The 15,940-nt window shown below is 41.0% G+C and overlaps 1 protein-coding gene across 1 annotated transcript in view; it reads right to left on the bottom strand.

The window, feature by feature from the left end:
* The window catches only part of cep112 (centrosomal protein 112), a 557,597-nt gene that overhangs the window by 513,886 nt on the left and 27,771 nt on the right, over window positions 1-15,940 (bottom strand). The window contains exon 4 of the mRNA XM_088000744.1: window positions 8,981-9,150. Coding sequence (XP_087856870.1) covers window positions 8,981-9,150 — 170 coding nt within the window. The remainder of the gene's footprint in view (window positions 1-8,980; window positions 9,151-15,940) is intronic.

The following is a 15,940-nucleotide window of genomic DNA, read 5'->3' as shown; positions in this document are numbered from 1 at the left end:
TCCTGAAACTGCGGAACATACAGAAGAAGCAAATTTCCGACTGAAATTCAAAGCATGTGAGAAATGGTCGAATACACAACTATTACTAACACAAAATTCTTCACGTGATTCATATTTTGTACTGAATCTGCCTTACTGAATAAAGAAATACTGGATAAATAACTGGGGCGGGGGGGGGGGGAAGAGAATCAATCACCACCACAGCTGTTGGAGTGTTTTTTTCTGAAGAAAATTTGACAAACACAACTAATAAAGGCCAATGGTAAAACTCAGTGGGCTCAAATTAAATTAAATACAGTTGTAAATAAGCCAATAGCTAAGAAAGAAGGGACAGCAAAGGGAAAAACAGTCTGAGATCTACATTCAACAACAACATATGCAAATAGCAGTTTTAATGTAATAAAACAAATTGAAGTGTTTCCCCAGGAGGTTTATGATGCAAAATCTGACACTGAACCACACAAGGCAATATTAGTTGATTATGATCAAAAGCTTGGTAAAAGAGGTAGGTTTTAAGGAACTCAAAGGAAGACAGACAGCAAGATATGTGGAGAGGCCTATGGAAAAAATTCCAGAACTTCGCATTCAGGTAATGAAAGAGACAATCACCAGCGATGGGACGATTAACATAAGGGATGTTTAAGTGGCTAGAACAAGTTAAGCACAGATATCAGAGGGTTGTAGGTCTGGAGAGAGCTCTTGGAGAAATCTGAAAACAATAATTAGAGTTTTTAAAATCACAACGTTCCAAGACTAGGAGACTATAAGGCAGTGACTGAGGTGTCAGTGGGGGAGAACTTTGGGGCCAGCGCCATAATTCTATTAGTTTTAAAACAGTGATGGAAAAGAATAGATCAGATCTAAAAGTTGAAGTTCTCAATTGGAGGAAGGCTAATTTTGACAGTATGAGGCAAGAACTTTCAAAAGATGATTGGTGGCAGATGTTCGCAGATAAAGGGACAGCTGGAAAACGGGAAGCCTTCAAAAATGAGACATGAGTCCAGAGAAAGTATATTCCTGCTGGGGAGAAAGGAAAGGCTGGTAGCTGTAGGGAATGCTGGATAACTAAAGAAATTGAGGATTTCATTAAGAAAAAGGAGGAAACATATGTCAGTTACAGACAAGACAGATCGAGTGAATCCTTAGAAGAGTACAAAGGCAGTAGGATTTTACTTAAGAGGGAAACCAAGAGGGCAAAAAGGGGACATGAAATAGCTTTGGCAAATAGGATTAAAGAGAATCCAAAGGGGTTTTACAAATACATTAAGGACAAAAGGGTAACTAGGGACAGAATAGGGCCCCTCAAAGATCTGCAAGATGGCCTTTTTTGTGGAGCCATAGAAGATGGGGGAAGACACGAAGCAAGAATTTTGCGTCTGTGTTTACTGTGGAGAAGGACATGGAAGATATCGAATGCAGGGAAATAGATAGTGGCATCTTGAAAAATGTCCAATTTACAGAAGAGGAAGTGCTGGATGTCTTGAAATGCATAAGAGTGGATAAATCCCCAGGACCTGATCAGGTGTACCCTAGAAAGCTGTGGGAAGCTAGGGAAGTGATTGCTGGGTCCCTTGCTGAGATATTTGCATCATCGATAGTCACAGGTAAGGTGCCAGAAGACTGGAGGTTGGCAAATGTGATGCCACTGTTTAAAAAGGGTGGTAAGGACAAGCCAGGGAACTATAGACCAGTGAGCCTGATGTCTGTGGTGAACAAGTTGTTTGAGGAAACCCTGAGGGACAGGATGTACATGTATTTCGAAAGGCAAGAACTGATTAGGGATAGTCAACATGGCTTTGTGCGTGGGAAATCATGTCTCATGAACCTGATTCATTTTTTTAAAGTAACGAAGAGGACTGAAGAGGACAGAGCTGTGGACATGACTTCAGTAAGGCATCCGATAAGGTTCCCCATGGGGACTGGTTAGATCTCACGGAATACAGGGAGAACTAGCCATTTGGATACAGAACTGGCTCAAAGGTAGAAGACAGAGGGTGGTGTGGAGGGTTGTTTTTCAGACCGGAGGCCTGTGACCAGTGGAGTGCCACAAAGATCGGTGCTGGGTCCTCTACTTTTCATCATTTATGTAAATGATTTGGATGCGAGCATAAGAGGTACAGTTAGTAAGTTTGCAGATGACACCAAAATTGGAGATGTAAGTGGAAAGCGAAGGAGGTTACCTCAGATTACCACAGGATCTGGATCAGATGGGCCAATGGGCTGAGGAGTGGGAGATGGAGTTTAATTGAGACAAATGTGAGGTTCTGCATTTTGGAAAAGCAAATCTTAAGAGGACTTAATGGTAAGGTCCTAGGGAATGTTGCTAAACAAAGAGAATTTGGAGTGCAGGTTCATAGTTCCTTGAAAGTAGAGTCACAGGTAGATAGTATAGTGAAGAAGGATTTTGACAAGTTTTCCTTTATTGGTCAGAGTATTGTGTATAGGAGTTGTGAGGTCATGTTGCAGCTGCACAGGTCATTGGTGAGGCCACAATTCTGGAAGGAAGTTGTGAAACTTGAAAGGGTTCAGAAAAGATTTACAAGGACGTTGCCAGGGTTGGAGGATTTGAGCTATAGGGAGAGGTTGAGAAGGCTGGGGCTGTTTTCCCTAGAGCATTGGAGGCTGAGGGGTGGCCTTATAGAGGTTTATAAAATCAGGAGGAGCATAGAGTCATAGAGATGTACAGCATGGATCCTTCGGTCCAACCTGTCCATGCCGACCAGATATCCCAACCCAATCTAGTCCCACCTGCCAGCACCCAGCCCATATCCCTCCAAACCCTTCCTATTCATATACCCATCCAAATGCCTCTTAAATGTTGCAATTGTACCAGCCTCCACCACTTCCTCTGGCAGCTCATTCCATACACGTACCACCCTCTGTGTGAAAAAGTTGCCCCTTAGGTCTCTTTTATATCTTTCCCCTCTCACTCTAAACCTATGCCCTCTAGTTCTGGACTCCCCGACCCCAGGGAAAAAAAACTTTGCCTATTTACCTTATTCATGCCCCTCATCATTTTGTAAACCTCTATAAGTCACCCCTCAGCCTCCGACACTCCAAGGAAAACAGCCCCAGCCTGTTCAGCCTCTCCCAGTAGCTCAGATCCTCCAACCCTGGCAACATCCTTGTAAATCTTTTTTAAACCCTTTCAAGTTTCACAACATCTTTCTGATAGGAAGGAGACCAGAATTGCACGCAATATTCCAACAGTGGCCTCACCAATGTCCTGTACAGCCACAACATGACCTCCCAACTCCTGTATTCAATACTCTGACCAATAAAGGAAAGCATACCAAACGACTTCTTCACGATCCTATCTACTGGCGAGTCCACTTTCAAGGAGCTATGAACCTGCACTCCAAGGTCTCTTTGTTCAGCAACATTCCCGAGGACCTTACTATTAAGTGTATAAGTCCTGCTAAGATTTGCTTTCCCAAAATGCAGCACCTCACATTTATCTGAATTAAACTCCATCTGCCACTTCTCAGCCCATTGGCCCATCTGGTCCAGATCCTGTTGTAATCTGAGGTAACCCTCTTCGCTGTGCACGACACCTCCAATTTTGGTGTCATCTGCAAACTTACTAACTGTACCTCTTACGCTCGCATCCAAATCATTTGTGTAAATGACAAAAAGTAGAGGACCCAGCACCGATCCTTGTGGCATTCCACTGGTCACAGGCCTCCAGTCTGAAAAACAACCCTCCACACCATCCTCTGTCTTCTACCTTTGAACCAGTTCTGTATCCAAATGGCTAGCTCTCCCTGTATTCCGTGAGATCTAACCTTGTTGTCAGTTTCCCATGGGGAACCTTGTCGAATGCCTTACTGAAGTGCATGTAGATCACATCTACTGCTCAGCCCTCAATCTTCTTTGTTACTTCTTCAAAAAACTCAATCAAGTTTGTGAGACATGATGTTCCACGCACAAAGCCATGCTGTCTATCCTTAATCAGTCCTTGCCTTTCCAAATATAGTAGTGCCTCGACATACGAACGACCCTGTTCATGAACAAATCGGTTTACGAACAGGATTGTACGTAAAATTTTGCTTCAACTTTACGTACAAAATTCAAAGTACGAACGAAGGTACGAACACAAAAAGCCCGTGTGCGACCACGTAGTTTCATTGTTCTGCTTTGCTTCGCGCTTATTGAACGCAAAAGCTCTCAGGCCCCGCGTGATCTCATTCAGTTTGTCTTTGGTGCGTGCGCTGTGAACAGCATGCGTTGCTATGTCCATGCATTCTTACGCTAATTGAACAATGGGAAAAATTGATTCAGTTCGTGAACTTTTCAGTTCGTGAACCGGGTACCGGAACAGATTAAGTTCGTAAATCAAGGCACTACTGTACATGTACATCTTATCCTATTCAGGGAAGCCTGAGGGACAAGTAGGCAAAGTCTCTTCCCTGGGGTGGACAGTCCAGAACTAGAGGGCATGGGTTCAGGGTGAAAGGGGAAATAAATAATAGAGATCTAAGGGGCAACATTTCCACTCAGAAAGTAGTATGTGTATGGAATGGGCTGCTAGAGGAAGTGGTGGAAGCTGGTACAATTGCAACATTTAAAAGGCATCTGAATGGGTACATGAATAGGAAGGCTTTGGAGGGATATGGGCCCGATGCTGGCAGGTGAGACTACATTGGGTTGAGATAGCTGGTAGCATGGACAAGTTGGACCGAAGGGGCTGTTTCTGTCCTGTACATCTCTATGACTCTACGACAAGATATTCTGGAAATAACATGAAGGGTGACAGCAAGGGAAACAAACAATGAACATTTAGGGCATGGCCAATCTGTTGCATACTCTTTTGATTGATTATCAATCGCACGTGCACATATCTTAAAGGCACTTGTGTGCCAGTGTTCTCTTCAGGGTAAGATCTGGATTGCTGCATGGCTTTGCACCCATGTAGATGGAGCAATTGTCCTGAGGTTGTGAAAGCAAGTTTTTCTTTATTCTAGTTTGAATATCCTTGGTATTGCACTGAAGTAAGTGTGCCATCTTCAGGATGAGAAATTACAGTTGCACACCAGTTCGCTTTTGTATTAATGCTTGTAAATTGGAGGAATGCCAATTTAAGCTGATATTTACATTCTCTCTCTTTCTCTCATCTTTGTTCTCTTTCCCTTTGTAATCCTAATCTAAAGGTGCACAGCTTTCTCCTTACCTTTCTCTTCCAGTTGGAATTCCAACTCCACTTGTTTTCATTCTTCATTTATGCTCTAACAACTTTAATTGTAACTGATTACCAACGGATTGTGACATTTCACCATCCCAAGTACTTGGACTCTTCTGTACTTCCTCTAAACCTAAGTGCTATGCTAGTATCTTGAATATTTTTAACTTTCTAGCTCTGTCAGTCAATAATACCTCCTGTTTACTCATCAAAATCAACTTGAGTTTTAAAAATTCTCTTAAAATGACCAACTGACAACTCTGCCACTTGTAGGAAAGCCTTTGTTGTTTCTGGTGCCATTGCAGAATCTGGTATTTTCCTTCACCAATATTATTTACCAATACCACACCCAAATCCTCATTGCAAAGGTTTCAAATCAAATACAACAAATCTAAACCCAGTCAAGATCATCAAACTTTATCATGACTCGCTGGGGTAGAAAATAAGCTTCACTACTTCAGGAGTTGCCACAAAAATTAACATTTTAAAAGAAATACATAAAATCCCCAAGCTACCCAATTTTCAGACCCAGGTTGATAGAAAACATGGGCCAGGTCTCTGTACTTAACAAGGAATCATTATTTATTACATCATTAAATTCTAGCTACAAGTAACAATTAAACAAAAATTAATTAAACCCGACAAGTGAAAATTCTAAACCCTTAATAAACTCCCAAGATACATTGAGTCGGTTCTTGCTGATCTGAAGGTTTCTCCTTCTAAATGCTTCCAATGGTTTGGAAGAGGCAAGTGGTGGCTGATTCACTCATGGAAGTGCTCCGTCTTATCCAATTCAAAGTCACAACTTGCAGCATTTGCTGAAGAATAAGCTGGTTTTCTTCAAGTGCCTTACTGCAGAGATGGAAAGTGCTTCCTTTGGCTGCTGTATCTTTGCTGGATTCTCTCCTGTTCTAGCTAAACTCTCTCTACCTTGTTCACAGCCCAAACTGTTCACCGAAGTGACAACCAATCACCATGCTGTTGTTAAGCAGAGGTCCTTTGTCTGATAATTAGTCCCTAATCCACAAACCAATCAACTTCACTTGTAAATAACCCTTCATCTCCGGTTTATTTGCACATTACTGGAACCCATTGTTACATAAACAGAATTCACAATAAACATCAAATTCCATACTTTCAAAACACACAGCCAGCTTGTAAATCTCTGGGTTTCAAAACAGTTTTCTCTTGCTTCAGTGCATAGTGCAACAATAAAGAGCACAGTCTTTACAAGTTATTAATTATAAAGCAAGATAATTGAAGGCTAAATTCCTACATTTTTCTTACAATTTTTATTGTGAAGTAATAATAGAAAAATGAACTGAACGTAACTAATGTCTGAAATATATGCAAGACCATTAAATTTTATGATTAAATGACAGAACTAAAAACAATGAGTACAGAATCGAATATAGAAAAAATCAATTTAAATAATGTGAAGAATGCATACACAATCACATACAAAAAAGGTTGCGGAAATTCCTAAAACGAATTCAAGGATTAATTGGATATGCAGCTCCACCTTGAGTTCAATATGCAGTACTGCTAAACAAAATCCAGTTTGAACAGACACCCAGAACGTTCCAAAATAGAATCCCAGGGAACATGGCCACATTTTACACAAAACAATATAGAACCCATGAAGCATATTAAGAATTTAAACTTTTGACACCATATAAACCTCAAAAAAAAACTCAAGTGTTTGTCTTGTATCCTGGGTTTTAACTCAGAATCAAGGTTGCTATTTCTGAGCCATGCTTCAAGAAACATATGGTTATAAAAGTAACTCACAAAGGAATTAAGTCAGTACGTACTAATGTGGAATTGATAACTAAAAGATGATGAACAAAAACTGATGTAAACTTTCAGGGTCACTTTGAAATAATATTTTAACAATAAGAGAGAGCTCATTTGTGCACAGCAGACACTGACAAATAGAAAAGATAGAATCATAAATTCCCTATAGTGTGCAAACAGGCCACTTGGTCCAACAAGTCTACACCGACCCTCTGAAGAGTAACCGTCCCAGACACATTACTCTACACCTGACTAATGCACCTAACCTACACATCCCTGAACACTATTGGCAATTTAGCATTGCTAATTCTACTAACTTGCACATCTTTGGATTGTGGGAGAAAACCGGAGCAGCTGGAGGAAACCCGCACAAACATGGGGAGAATGTGCAATTTCCACACAGACAAGTCGCCTGATGCTGGAATCAAACCTGGGTCCCTGGCACTGTGAGGCAGCGATGCTAACCACTGAGCCACTGTAGCACCCTTCTTAGGGTGGAAGAGAAAATGAATGACTTAACAAAGGGTTTCAAAGTGATGAAAAGCTTTGACAGAGTAGATAGTCTCTATGGTGAGTAAGTCAATACATACAAGTCATTTAGACTTGGAGGGGAGATGAAGCAAAGTCTTTTTCACTGGGTTGCTCAAATCCAGTTATGTTAGACCTAATGGAAGAAATGGTGGAATCTGATTCCATAAACAATTCAAAAACTGGTGAGTTGGACAGTTATTTGAAGATGAGAAATTCTGTCATAGATTATAATGATTACATCTATGTGAATTCTGAAAACACACACATCTTTTCCAACCATTCTTAAAACTTCTCGCCACTTTGGAAGTAACTCTTAAGTTATCTTCTGTAACCTTTAAATAACTCTTATACTTTTTTGCTCTGGGAAGAACAATTCTACCTTGTACAATGTACCATTATGTTAAATGTTATCCAATCATCCACTACAGGGTCAGTATTTACTCTATTTCTGACTTGAATTAAAGAGACAATCATTCCAATGTCTTTCACTGCATTTGCAACAGAGCAGACCCCATATTTAATCTCTTTACAGAAAGTAAACCAGGTTTTATTTGAGTATTTTTGATGCTAACATAGTGAAGATCTTTTACCTTGTCATTTTCATCACTGCTAAGTTCCTCTGTCTTAAACTTTTTCATACAGCTCTAACATATTGGTGCAGCTCTGCTCCCCAAAGAACTAAAGTTTGTTAAGATGTTGATTGAAGGATAAATATTGATCAGAACATCAAGGATAATAAACAACAGCAAAACACCACAGCTGCTAGGAATGAGAAATAAGAATCTAAAATGCTGAAAACAGTCAGCATGTCAGTTAGCAGTTGAGAGAGAAACAGTTGTTTTTAAGGTCAATGATGACCTTGCATCAGAATGTTCTGATTCACAGCTTTGTCTGATCCTGACTTGACACACACACTTTTTAACAAGTCAGGCTTGACAAAAATCAGAATCCAGAGTGACCTGCCACAATATTATCGAAGATCAGTTAATTCAATCAGTATGGACTGGTAACTGAATCTGGAACTTGCTAGGTTGCATGGTTCAGCAACACATGACCAATTTCATCAATACCACTTATGTAATCTTGTATAAATAGCTTGATCTATATTGGAATGAATTCGACAAAACTGTCATGATTATTAATTTACTCAATTTAGACGAAGTACTTAAGTCATCCAATGTGCACAGAATACTGTGGTTTGTTTTTGAGCTGGACAAAATAACAAATGGTTTAAGGTGAACTTCCTCTTCAAATTACTTCAATCACAGCACTAACCAGAATCAATGCAACCTGAGACAAATAAGATTCAAATCGGTGTTTCCTATCAACTATTTCCTCATGTGGGACCTACTGGAGTTCCTCGGCACAACAGTAAAAGTTAGGCAGATAGTAGGGCTGTTGAAATTTTATATTCAGTACATCAGGAGAAAGTGTAACAGGACCTAAAATAGATTTGTTTTTAATAAAACAGACCTGTGAACAACACGTGGAAAGTCAGAAGATTCATTATCTTTAGAGCCACTTCTCCAGGAGCCACTGGATTTTGAATCCCCTGAACCCAGCTCTCCTGTTACCCAGTCTGGTAATCCTTCAGTTCCATGATCAAGTGGTTTTGAAAAGCTGGGCTCATCAAAGTATATTGACTGCAATTAATAAAAGAAACAAAAACTGAATTAATTTACTGAGACTTCCGTGAGATTATATGCTTCATTCAACAGTGACTTCACAATTCATCAGTGTTGATAACCTTGAGATAATTCATATTATATTCTTTTCTTTAATTTTATTGAGTTCTTTCCAAGATTGATAAAATGCCCAACACTACATGTTAGCTGAGGTTTCAAGACACTAGAATAATTTTACAATGATGTCACAGAGCTGCAGATCACCAGGGATAAATATCAGAGGATAGTTGGAGTTAGAACAAACTGGAAAAAAAAACTACACTAGGCTACACTTGAACTCTAGACTGGGAGACCTACATAGACATAAAGACACAATGATAAATTAGTCCTTACCTAATATAACAATGAGCCTTGCATAACTATGGTTGCCATGTATATCAGTGTTACTTTGAAATTGAAGTCTGAAAACATTACTTGACTTTGTCTTCTCCTTACATTGTCTGTAAAGTACTCAAACTCGCAGCACAGCATGAAACCACGCATTAAATGACCACATAGTTCCATAATAATTGTTCATTATAGCCAGGAGAGACAATCACTTCTTGACTATACAGCAACTAGCCTGCATTATATATTAGTCCTTTGGCAATGCTACGCTAAATCAAATGTTGCAGCCCTCAAATCATTGTAGCGCAACAAGGTGCCAACTACTTTTACGCACTTCATCACAGACAGCTACAATGGAGCATTTGCACGAGCAGAGGTTGAAAATGAACCAGGAGTCCGAATAGAAAGGAGGCAGTAAAAGAATAAAATTAATATATACTATACATTCTGCACTATGTAGTCTTGGTTCAAATACTAAAAGTGATATCCTATCTGCTCTTAACTACTTGAATACTAGGAAGTCTTTACAAATGTCTTGCTTTTGACTTGTGTACAATGAGACCAATTAGGAAAAACTTTCATGCTCATTTTGTTGAAATGGTGGTATATAAGAAAGATAAATGGAACTTTGGCATTTATTGCTAAAGGAATAGAGTATATAAGGATGGAACTGTTTCCGCAACTGTACAAGGCATTAGTGAGACCCCACCAGGAGTACGTGCATAAACGTTTGGTCCCCTTACTTGAGGGGAGGATGTCATTGCATTGAAGACAGTTCAAAGGAGATTCACGGGATTGATTCTAGAGGTGGAGGATTTGTTTTATGAGGAGAAGATGAGTAGTTTAGGTCAATACTTTGTAGAGTTTAGAAAAATGAGAGAAAATAGAATTGAAGTATATAACATGCTAAAGGGAATGACAAAGGCTGTTTCCTCTTGTGAGGCAATCTAGAAAGAAAGATAGTTTTAGAATAAGGCGTAACAGATTTAAAAACAAACAGGAGGAGAAATTACTTCTCTCAAAAAGGGTCATAAAACTGTTGCATTTACCACCTTAGAGTGCAGTGGATCTCAGGACATTGAGAAAATTTAACAAGGGTGTAGAAAGGTTTTTTAATTGGCAGCATCCCTGAGATCAGCAGAGATTTAATTTGTCCCAGATTTTCAGAAAACGTTAATGGAGAAGATGGGTAAGCTCTACTCCTCCAAATTTGAAAATGTCTCCTAAAATAAGTCAGAGTCATAGAACCATAGAACCTTTGGTCCAACTCATCCATGCCAACAAAGTTTCCCAAACTGAACTAGTCTCACTTGCCTGTGCTTTGCCCATACCCCTCTAAACCTTTCGTCTTCATGTACCTACCCAAATGTCTTTTAAATGTTATAACTGTACCAGTATATATCACTCTTTTTGGCAGTTCAATGCATATACAAGCCTGTATGTGAACCTGCCCTCCAGGTTCCTTTTAATTCTTTCCCCTCACACCTTAAAAATCTGCCCCCTAATTTGAACTTCCCCAACCTCAGGAAAAAACCTTTGCTATTCACCTCATCTATGCCCCTCATGATTTTTTAAACCTCTACAGGATCATTCCTCGACTTTCTACGCTCCAGTGAAAAATGTCCCAGCCTATCCAATTCAAATTCAAACCCTCCAGTCCCGGCAACATCCTAGTAAACCTTTTCTGAACCCTCTCCAATTTAATACCATTCTCCCTATGGCAGGACAACCAAAACTGTACAAGCTCAACCATGTTTGCCAAAAGTACAACACAGATCAAATAATGCATTCACTCAAGTCAATACAGCATTCGGAGACAGTAGGTCCATAAGTCCATCAACCCGACAGCTCCAGCCTAACTCAGCATCCCACACTCAGACCAGCAGAATGACCCTAACTCATTGGGTACTCATTCTTGCTGCTCCACCAATCACTATTCTGTCACTTTAACAGCAACAAGGCTGGTAGTGAAGAAACCTGAGAGTAAAGGAGCTTGAGACAGACCAAATCTTATTACAGGAACTGGAAAGAAAGAATTTCCAACTGGGGAGCAGCTCTTCACAGATTCTGTCTACCACATGTAGGGTCATTTTTTCCTTTACAATGGTTGAATGTTGTCTGGTGAGTTGAGACTTTGAGAGCAAATTCAACTACTGTCTGTGTATTCTGAAATCTGAATTCTATAATGCCCCAAATCCAATGATGGCATCTGATGAAATTTAAGCAAGTAATGAAATGTGAAGTTGAAGGCTAATCTATTGGTTACTGTGAAACTGGTCATTGAAAACAAAATATTACAGATGCTGGAGACTTGAAATAAAAACAGATTAGATTAGATTAGATTACTTAGTGTGGAAACAGGCCCTTCAGCCCAACAAGTCCACACCGACCCACCGAAGCACAACCCACCCAGACCCATTCCCCTACACTTATCCCTTCACCTAACACTACGGGCAATTTAACTTGGCCAATTCACCTAACCCGCACATTTTTGGACTGTGGGAGGAAACTGGAGAACCCGGAGGAAACCCACGCAGACACGGGGAGAACGTGCAAACTACATACAGAGAGTCGCCTGAGGCGGGAATTGAACCCGGGTCTCTGGCGCTGTGAGGCAGCAGTGCTAACCACTGTGCCGCCCACCACTGGAGAAGCTCAGCATGTCTTGCAGCACATAAAAGGTTTATAACTTGTGAACAGGCCCTTCAACCCAACTTGTCCATGCAGCCCAGTTTTCACAATTAATCTAGCCCCATTTGGCTAAGTTTGGTCTCTCTCCCTCATACCTATTCCATCCATGTACCTATCCAAGTGTTTATTAAATGACAAAATAGTACTCACCTACACCACTAACTCTGGTAGACTGTTCCAGCCATTCACCACCCTGTGTGAAAACAACTGCCCCTCTGGACCCTTTTGAATCTTCCCCCTCTCACCTTAAACCTATGTCCTCTAATTTTAGAGCCCATGCCCCCCCAGCCATGGATAAAAGCTGTTGGCTATCTACCTTAACTCTGCCTCTAGTCTCCTATGCTCCAGGGGAAAATAGCCCCAGCCTCTCCTCATAACTCAAATCTTCCAATCCACACAGCATCCTAGTAAATCTTTTCTACACTATTTCCAGTTTAATAATATTTTTTCTATAGTAGTGTGACCTGAATTGCATGCAGTACTCCAAATGTGGACTTATCAATATCTTGTACAGCTGCAACAAAACGCCCCAACTCCTGTACTCAATGCTCTGACAGATGAAAGCCAGCACATCGAAAGCCTTCTTCACCAACTTGACTACAGCTGTCTCCACTTTCAAGGAGTTATGAACCTGTAACCCTAGATAACTTTGTTCTATAACACTTCCCAGGTACCTAACATTGACTACCAAAGTGCAACAACTGCATTTATCTAAATTAAACTCCATCTGCCGTTCCTCAACTCACTGCCCAGCTGATCAAGATCTCGTTGTATTCCCAGATACCCTTCTTCACCGTCCACTATACCAGCAATCTTGGTGTCATCCACAAACTTACTCTCCATTCCTCCTAAATTCTCATCTAAATCATTTGCAGTAATGACAAACAACAGAAGAACCAGCACCGATTCCTGTGGTACACCAATCATTACAGGCCTCCCAAGTTGAAAACAAACCTCTATCCCCAACTCCTGTCTTCTACCTTCAAGCAAATTTTGTATCCAATTGGCCAGCTCTCCCTGGATCCCATGAGATTTAACCTTACCCAACATTTAACCTGGAGTATCTGGTCAAAGGCCTTGCTAAAGTCCATGGAGACAATGTCTACCACATTGCCCTCATCTACTTTCCTGGTTACTCCTTCAAAGTCATCTCAGCTCCAGGACATTTATGCATGAGTTCCTCAGGGTAGTGTCCTAAGACACAACCGTCTTCAGCTGCTTCATTAATGACCTTCCTTCCATCATAAATTCGAAAGTGGGGATATTCACCAATGATAGTCCGATATTCATTGGCCAGTCGTGACTCCTCAGATGTTGAAGCGGTCCATGATCAAATGTGACAAAATTTGGATTTTACCCAGGTTTGGGCTTACAAGTTGTGAGTAACATTTAGGAATGTTTTGAATCCAATAACTCCCCAGCTCTGAAGAAGAGTCATATTACACATGAAACATTAAATCTAGTTATCTCTTTCCACAGATGCTGCCAGATCTGCTGAGCTTCTCCAGCACTTTGGTTGTATTTATGAAATGGTCATTCATTGCAGTAAAACCTCAGCCACTCAGTTCAAGGGCAACTAGAGATGGGCAACAAATGCTGCCCTTGTCAACATTTTGCACATCCCATGAATGAATAAATGAAAGCAGGGACACCAAATTATGTTAATAATGGTATAACCCTTAGAAGTCACACAAAAAAAAAGAGAAGTCACATACAGAATTTACCTTCATTTAGAGTCATAGAGATGTACAGCATGGAAACAGACCCTTCGGTCCAACCCGTCCAGATATCCCAACCCAATCTAGTCCCACCTGCCAGCACCCAGCCAATGTCCCTCCAAACCCTTCCTATTCAAATACCCATCCAAATGCCTCTTAAATGTTGCAATTGTACCAGCCTCCACCACTTCCTCTGTGTGGAGGCTGGTACACGTACCACCCTCTGTGTGAAAACGTTGCCCCTTAGGTCTCTTTTATATCTTTCCCCTCTCACCCTAAACCTATGCCCTCTAGTTCTGGACTCCCCCACCCCAGGGAAAAGACTTTGCCTATTTACCCTATCCATGCCCATCATCATTTTGTAAACCTCGATAAGTCACCCCTCAGCCTCCGACGCTCCAGGGAAAACAGCCCCAGCCTGTTCAGCCTCTCCCTGTAGATCAAATCCTCCAACCCTGGCAACATCCTTGTAAATCTTTTCTGAACCCTTTCGAGTTTCACAACATCTTTCCGATAGGAAGGAGACCAGAATTGCATGCAATATTCCAACAGGGGCCTAATCAATGTCCTGTACAGCCGCAACATGACTCCCAACTCCTGCACTCAATACTGTGACCAATAAAGGAAAGCACACCAAATGCCTTCTTCACTGTCCTATCTACCTGCGACTCCATTTTCAAGGAGCTATGAACCTGCACTCCAAGGTCTCTTTGTTCAACAACACTCCCTAGGACTTACCATTAAATGCATAAGTCCTGCTAAGATTTGCTTTCCCAAAATGCAGCATCTCACATTTATCTGAATTAAACTCCATTTGCCACTTCTCAGACCATTGGCCCATCTGGTCCAGATCCTGTTGTAATCGGAGGTAACCCTCTTCGCTGTCCACCACACCTCCAATTTTGGTGTCATCTGCAAACTTATTAACTGTACCTCTTATGCTTACATCCAAATTCCAACACCGATCCTTGTGGCACTCCACTGGTCACAGGCCTCCAGTCTGAAAAACAACACTCCACCACCACCCTCTGTCTTCTACCTCTGAGCTAGTTCTGTATCCAAATGGCCAGTTCTCCCTGTATTCCATGAGATCTAGCCTTTCTAATCAGTCTCCCATGGGGAACCTTGTCGAACGCATTAGTGAAGTCCATATAGATCAATCTACTGCTCTGCCCTCATCAGTCTTCTTTGTTACTTCTTCAAAAAACTCAATCAAGTTTGTGAGACATGATTTCCCACGCACAAAGCCATGTTGACTATTCCGAATCAGTCCTTGCCTTTCCAAATACATGCAGATCCTGTCCCTCCAACAACTTGCCCACCACCGAGGTCAGGCTCATCGGTCTATAGTTCCCTGGCTTGTCTTTACCACTCTTCTTAAACAGTGGCACCACGTTTGCCAACCTCCAGTCTTCAGGCACCTCACCTGTGACTATCGATGATACAAATATCTCAGCAAGAGGCCCAGCAATCATTTCTCTAGCATCCCACAGAGTTCTCGTATACACCTGATCAGATCCTGGGGATTTATCCACTTTTAACCATCTCAAGACATCCAGCAATTCCTCCTCTGTAATCTGGACATTTTGCAAGATGTTACCATCTATTTCCCTACAGTCTATATCTTCCATATCCTTTTCCACAGTAAATACTGATGCAAAATATTCATATAGTATTTCATCCATTATCTGTGGCTCCACAAAAGGCCGCCTTGCTGATCTTTCCCTAGTTACCCTTTTGTCCTTAATATATTTGTAAAAACTCTTTGGATTCTCCTTAATTCTATTTGCCAAAGCTATCTCATGTCCCCTTTTTGCCCTCCTGATTTCCCTCTTAAGTATACTGCTACTTTCTTTATACTCTAAGGATTCACTCGATCTATCCTGTCTATACCTAACATATGCTTCCTTCTTTTTCTTAACCAAATCCTCAATTTCTTTAGACATCCAGCATTCCCTATACCTACCAGCCTTCCCTTTCACCCTGACAGGTATATACTTTCTCTGGATTCT

Source organism: Chiloscyllium plagiosum, unplaced genomic scaffold (genome assembly GCF_037043375.1).
Source record: "Chiloscyllium plagiosum isolate Xiang-an unplaced genomic scaffold, Cpla_swu_hap1 HiC_scaffold_25, whole genome shotgun sequence".
In the NCBI taxonomy this organism is placed as follows: Eukaryota; Metazoa; Chordata; class Chondrichthyes; order Orectolobiformes; family Hemiscylliidae; genus Chiloscyllium; species Chiloscyllium plagiosum.
The sequence above is the reverse complement of the archived record's forward strand: the minus strand, read 5'-3'. Positions and strand labels throughout refer to the sequence as shown.